This window comes from Loxodonta africana, chromosome 1, assembly GCF_030014295.1.
Source record: "Loxodonta africana isolate mLoxAfr1 chromosome 1, mLoxAfr1.hap2, whole genome shotgun sequence".
Classification (NCBI taxonomy): Eukaryota; Metazoa; Chordata; class Mammalia; order Proboscidea; family Elephantidae; genus Loxodonta; species Loxodonta africana.
Genome location: NC_087342.1, coordinates 83,858,383 through 83,865,639, shown reverse-complemented (window position 1 = coordinate 83,865,639; position 7,257 = coordinate 83,858,383). Strand labels below are relative to the sequence as shown.

Below are 7,257 nucleotides of genomic sequence, written 5' to 3'. Positions count from 1 at the left end.
GTATCTCACAAAAAGCTCTCACCAAATTCTTTACCTGTTTGTCATTCTGAGAGGGTAAAATTATGATGACGATTGTATTGAAAATGCCTGAGGATTGAAAGTAATAACAATCTTGAGGGCAATGCCCCAGTGCTGCATCATAGCTCTGAGGGGTGTCAACAAGAGGAAGAGTTCATAGAGTAAGATTGGCTGACTTAGTTTAGCTCTCAGCAATAAGCAATTCCTCAATTGTCTCTTTCTCCTCACAAAGACCTAGAGATTATTTCACTATCTGAGCTAAAGTGAAAAGCTGAAACTTTTAAATAGCTGAATTGAGCATGGGGAAAAAACCTATCTAATGAGTTCTACTCTTGCAAGTGACAGAATCCCTAGAGACTTGGAGAAAATGAGCTCACCACCAACAGTAGTTCTACCAAGCCAGCTCTGTAATTAGATTCCAAGAGTCCTTCTTCCTAATTTGAAAGAATTAGATACTTTGGAAATCCCTCTAATTGCTTTTCTAGCCTTATACAACAAACACTGAGCTCTTTATCCAGATCTGAAAAGGTCGTCCACACTCATTCAGGGAGACTGCATGAACAAATCCCAACAGGTCTTCAATTTCTCAGAAAACAGTGATGAACGAACCAAAGGAGCACCATCAATAAATCAAACCATAGTGCTTCCATCATTCCTCACTCTCCCCCCCCAGAACATAACATAGCCATAAGAGCAAATAGGCAATTATTCAGGGAATTGAGGGGCAAGCTTTTTCTTTTTAATTTAGAAGAGAGGAAAAGGGTTAGAAATATACAAGTGAACTAAATCCCAGAATGTTGTTTTTATTGATTTTGGTTCATTCATACAAGGAATTGCCAGAATAGTTAAACACCTCTACATGTCTATATCTGTGATGTCTTATAAACGTAAGTTGATGTGTTTTTAAGATGACAAGCACAATAAAAATACTGGTTTCTCAACAAGCCAGTATCTTGTGTGAGGAAAAGTTTGAGCACTGCCACATTTCTAGGCTCCAGTGGAGCTCACGCAGTCAAGTAACCTAACAGAAACTATCCTGGAGTTATTCAGTGCAATTATCAGAAACCAGCTCCACCAAAAGTTTTGTTTTTTTCATTTTAAAAAGCATTTCAATTATTTTTGTCTAAACATTATTGTAATAGGAGTACCACTACTTGTGGCCTACTAAATTTCTTAAGGAGTCCCTTGGATGGTACAAATGGTTAACACACTCAGCTGTTAAGTGAAAGGTTGGTAGTTTGAGTCCACCCAGTCACAAGTAGGGAGAGAGGCCTGGTGATCTACTTCAGAAAATTGGTTATTCAAAACACTAGAAATGCAAGGATGATAATATCAATCAATTTAATCCATGAAATTAACATTAACACATCAAAGGGGAAACCTTAAATCACTTTTAAAAACTTCAGAAAGAACATTTCATCAGTCCAACATCCATTTAAGGCAAAATCTTTTGATAAACTAAAAACTGATTGTTTTGGTCATCTAGTGCTGCTATAACAGAAATACCACAAGTGGATTCCCTTAACAAAGAGAAATTTATTTCCTCACAGTAAAGTAGGCTAAAAGTCCAAATTCAAGGTATCAGCCCCAGGGGAAGCCTTTCTCTTTCTGTCAGCTCTGGATGAAGGTCCTTGTCCTCAATCTTCCCATGGTTGAGGAGCTTCTCAGGCACAGGGATGCCAGGTCCAAAGAATGCATCTGCTCCTCGTGCTGCTTTCTTGGTTGTGTGAGATCCCCAATTCTCTGCTTCTCTTTTATCTCTTGGGAGATAAAATATTGAGCAGACCACACCCTAGGGAAATTCCCTTTCACACTGGATCAAGTAGGTGACCTGAGTAAGGGTGGTGTTACAATCCCACCCTAATCCTCTTAACTTAACATTACAATCACAAAATGGAGGACAACCACTCAGTATGGGGACTCATAGCCTAACCAACTTGGCATATTTTTGGGGGGACACAATTCAATCCATGACACTGAGTTTACATAAAATAATTAAAAATACTTACCTAAAATCCATAGCAGGTATCTACAGTGGTGAGATTTAAAATATCTCATTTTTAAATTAGAAATAAAATCAAGAATGTTCTCTTTCTTCCTAATAGTCAATGTTGCCCACCAGGAAGTGATGGAGGTCAAGGAGGGGGAAGAAGGGTGAGGGGTGGAGAATTGTGTATTGCTGGTTACCAGATGCTCTGTTTCCTGCTTGGAGCTCCTTGAAGCTGTCTTCCTGTACTCCCTGTCTACCTTTCTCGGTGGCTGAGGACTCCAAGGTGGTGAATCCATGCTGCGTTAGCTCATAGCGGACCTCCAGTTCATATTTCTCCTTGTTCTGTGTTCTCTGTCAGTTTCTTATTCCATTTGATGCTTGATCGAGATCTTCATCTCTTCATTTGATGCTTAGGGATCCAAGATTGATGTTTGTCTGTTCTACTTAGTTTTTCAGGTCTTTGCTGTAGAGGGACAGCATGGTGTTTCTGTCTACAGTGCCAGGTTAGCTCTACCCCCCTAATTTATCTTTTTTGAATCTCAAACTAAGTATATATTGTGTAGGGTCATTTTAATATACTTTTTAAATTTAAGAAATAAAGGCTTAGAAATATTAAGTGATTTTTTTTTCTCAAGGTAAATTTTGGATTCAATTTTGATCTTCTGGTTCCTAATCTAACATTTGTTTCATACTTTTCTTCCCCTATAATCACTTCCTATGTCTTCAGAAATATTTCCCTTTATTGGTAGACCATTTACATTAGATGAGCTAAATTCTGCTGTAAATTCTTATGAATGTTGGTGTAATAAATTCTCAAGAATTTTGCTGTGACACCTTACACAGAAAAGTGACTTATCATTAAAGAGAAAATTAGATTTAGTTTTCATTGCTATTACTTACTTTTATCACTTTCCTTTTCAAGTCACTTTGGGCAATGGGGGTCAAACCATTTTTTAAGGAGCTTCTGAGGGAATGGATGGATGGGGACAATGAGGTCTGAGGACTGCAGTCTGGTCAGGTTCTCCTGGACCTGGCAGCAACCAAAAAAACTGACCTTTCTGATAATCTTCATAACACCCATTCAGTACAGATTAGCTTTTAGAAGGTGAATATATTTAAAGGATTTGTTGTAATTTAATATAGTGAAGTATGTACATTTATTTAGGGGAAATACAAGAGAGAATAAATAATTGAAATATGAGCATAACTTATAGGCCAAAGAAGAGACTCAAATCAAAGAGGAAATAAAACCAGAAATACAAAGAGAAAAAATATATATATTGCTATAAGATGTACTGCTCTCCTAAGAGTTCATTACTATTATATTTTTGACTCACATAGATTATTGAACTTAGTAAATGACCTAATATTTCTCCTAACATTATTATAAATTATACTAAGAGAAAGAACAAGTTTTCCAAATCCAACCGTATTGGGTGGAATAGCTTGACTATATACATCAGGAACACAGAATTTTTATTCTCTCTGTGGGGTTCTTTTTCTGTGTGTGTGTGGGTGGGGGCTGACAAACTCTTTCCGAAAGCACCTCTAAAAGTGGAAGGCAAGAACATCAATGATATTCTGTCATTGCTGTTGTGTGCCATTGATATTAAACATATTTTATGTGTGTTATTGCTGTATTGTTCTGATTGGGAAAATACATAATTATCCAGTAAATCGCCTAGCGGCTTCTCCCCCTTCTCAATCCAAGAATTATGAAGTGTTTAGAGAAAATGGAGTTCCTGGGTGTTGGAAACAGGTCTGTGGGTCAGTTCTATCCTGAAACACATGAGGGCACGAAAGTCAATTGGGCAGCAGCTGGTTTTTTAGAGGAGAAAATACTAGGTTACTTTTAGATTTCAGTGATGTATCCTAAATCTATCTAGATTGATTTCAATTATTAAATAATGCGATCTTTTAAAGAAAGATAGCAGATCATAAAAAATATTAAAGTTTAATTCATAATCACCACATTTTCCCATAAAAAGTTAAATATGATAGTTGGAAATAAAAGATTTACATATTTTATGAAATACTAATACACACAAATATTACCACAACCCACAAAATTCACATAAATTCCATGATGCAACAGATCCATGGCAAAAGCCTGTTTATCTCAAATTGGTTATATTCTCTTTCCATTCAAATTCAGATTGTCATGGGATATATGTTTCATGAATGAAGAATTAATGAATAAGATTGTATCGTCACCTTTAAATCCCTTGTATTTAGATCATCTCTCCAGTGTATCATGTTTAAGAAAAAATTCACTTGAATAACAAAGACTTTTTACTCAAAATTCTGATACGAAGTTCCACTGAACAAAGAGTAAATTGTTTCATGTGGTGCTTATGAAAATCACTACCGTATAAATTGCATTGTCCCACACCAAATACACAAAATATGCCTGGATGGTTTCACAAAATATTGAACACACAAAATCATTGCTTGCATATCACTATTTAATATACAAATCATAGTGCATATGAAATCATTCATTAATGTCTGTATTAGTGAAGATCCAAACATGAACACTGAAAATACAAAACTAGATGACCAAAACAGTTTCCACAGGGCTTGAGAATTCATTTAGTGTATTCAAGTTTATATTTACATCTTCTTTGTATTATATTTCATGCAAAACTAAAAATTCCTAGTGACCTGTTCTCTCTGAAGATATGCCAATAATTACAGTGTAAAGACCTAAGTAGAATAAGTATAATATTGTTTTTAACTACAAAGGTTTTCCACACAGGATTTTTTATATTAACTGATCTCTATGACCTAGGGATTACTTGCCTCAGCAAAAACTAAAGATACTTAGAAAATGTATTGCAGTGCCTTATTTATTCTAACATTTTTCTACGATTTCCGTTTCCTCTTCATTTTTGTAGACTCATACGCAACCCTCACCAACTTCTTTAGTGCATCCTTCATGTCCTTATTCCTCAAGGTGTAGATGAGGGGGTTCAGACTTGGAGTGATGATGGTGTAAAAGAGGGTGAGGAACTTGCCATGGTCTTTGGAGGCACTGTTACCTGGCTGAAGGTACATGTAGATGATGGTTCCATAGAAGATGGACACCACAGTGAGATGAGATCCACAGGTATTAATTGCTTTTCGTTGGCCAGCTTTGGACTTCATTCTCAGCACAGCTTGTGCAATGTAACCATAGGATATAAGAATAAGGAGGAGGGGTGTAAGGACAACGACAATTCCTAAAGCAAAAACAGACAGTTCAAAAGTTGTGGTATCTATACAAGCTATTTTGACCAGAGCTGGCAACTCACACAAAAAATGATCTAGAAGGTTGTTTCCACATCTAGGTAAATTCAGTGTGAGTGTACATAATACTACGGAACAGGCCAAACTAATACCCCAAACCATGATGATCATCTTGAGACAAAGATGTGGGTTCATGATTACCAAATAATGCAAGGGTTTACAAATAGCTGTAAAACGATCATAGGACATGACAGCCAGGAGAAGGCACTCAATGGAACCCAACCACATTTGAACATAGAGTTGAATGACACAACCCACATAGCTGATGGTCTTATCAGGGCCCCACAAGTTAACCAGCATCTGAGGTATGATGCTGGTAGTAAAGCACAGATCTAGAAAAGATAAATTCCTGAGAAGAAAATACATTGGTGTGTGCAGATGGGAATCCAGGAGAGATGCAACAATGATGGCTGTGTTACCCACCAATGTAATTAAGTAGAAGATGGTGACAACTCCTGACAGGACCATCTCCAGTTTGGGATGATCAGAGAAGCCAAGCAGAATAAAACCATGTAGAGAACTATAATTGTTTTGGTTCATGGTGCTTCAACGCCTAAATCGAAAAGAGGAGAAGCAGAAGAAATTTGTCAACACAGACTACCTTAATAATTTAATGAAATAAAGAACTAAACAAAGGGAGAATTTATACCAATAATTTAAAAAAATCAATGACTAGAAAATATTGCATTCAAGAAATCTGGTATTTGTTGCAGATTCTTTTATGATGAAGAGTTCAGTATTATATATTTTGTCTACGTGACCTTCAGGCGTTCACTCTTAAACTCAGGGTCTGAATATTTTCACAAGTGGATCTGAGAGTCTTTAATAGATATGGTTCTAAAATAACGTGACTCTTATTTTCTACAAAACTGGTAAGTTTAATATAATGAGCAATTCTTTTACTTTATCAGAGAATGCACATATAAAATCTAACCGTTTGGCTAATGTTAGAACGAGGAAAAGGACGTTCCACTTCTTCCATATCTTAGTGCATAGCATCTTTGATCTCCATGGCAGTTCTGCAAGAAATGTGGCATTTCTCCTTGGCACTTTCATCTACCTCATGCCAAATAACTACCTTATCACCAAAACTGGTAAATTTGAATGCAAAAATATACATTAATGATCCTCTCACTTTTTCAATTTTCCACCACGACTCTAATCGAAACTACTATCATCTCTTTAGATTCTGGTAATAATCTTCTACCCTTACATTCAGTCTTATGCCTTGTTACAAGATTTAGTAAGATCACATCATCCATGAGGTTAAAACTGGTCAATGACTTTCCATTACATTTAAGAAATAAATTCTTTAAGTTGTTTGAGATGAACCTTCCTGGTTTTATTCTCATCGCAAAAATCCCTATGAGCTCGCTCTGTTTTTTTTTTTTTTTTTTAAACAGATCAAACTCATTCCCATCTGAAGTCCCTGAAATCATTCCACTACTTCTATGGGGCACTCCTACGCCTTCTTTCGGCCAGCATTTATAAGTTTTTTTCTTAAAGAGGAATCCCCTGGGCCCATCATCTCTTTTTGCTGTATATCTTTTATTAAGTATAGGGAACTGCAACAGAGAGCCAATACAGCAGGGACTTTAAAAGCATAGTCACAGAGTTTATGTTCATGTCTCATCTCTGTCAGTTATTTAACTGTGTGGTCCCAGGCAACTTACATAGCACTTCTGGGCTCAGTTTTCTCATCTCTAAAAATGGGACAACAAAAATACCTAAAGTTGGGGTGACTATTGAATGAGTAATATATGTAAGGTGCTTAGAACAATGTCTGTAACATAGTGTGTCTCAATAATCACTAGTTATCAAAATTATTATAAGAAAAAATATAATCATGCACCATGTAGTTAACTGTTTGTTTAACCTTCCCCTTGTATTACTCTATGAGCTTTAAAAGCAGACATGATGGCTAGTGTTCTTCTCTCTATCACTGACTCCTTAGGCAGACA

General features: G+C 36.3%; 1 protein-coding gene across 1 annotated transcript; it reads right to left on the bottom strand.

Annotated features, from left to right (window-relative positions):
• Window positions 1-4,131: 4,131 nt before the first annotated feature.
• LOC100666412 (olfactory receptor 2W1) lies at window positions 4,132-6,008 on the bottom strand. Its single transcript, XM_003422187.3, has one exon. The coding sequence runs from the start codon at window positions 5,834-5,836 to the stop codon at window positions 4,874-4,876; it is 963 nt and encodes a 320-aa protein (XP_003422235.2). The 5' UTR covers window positions 5,837-6,008; the 3' UTR covers window positions 4,132-4,873.
• Window positions 6,009-7,257: the final 1,249 nt, after the last annotated feature.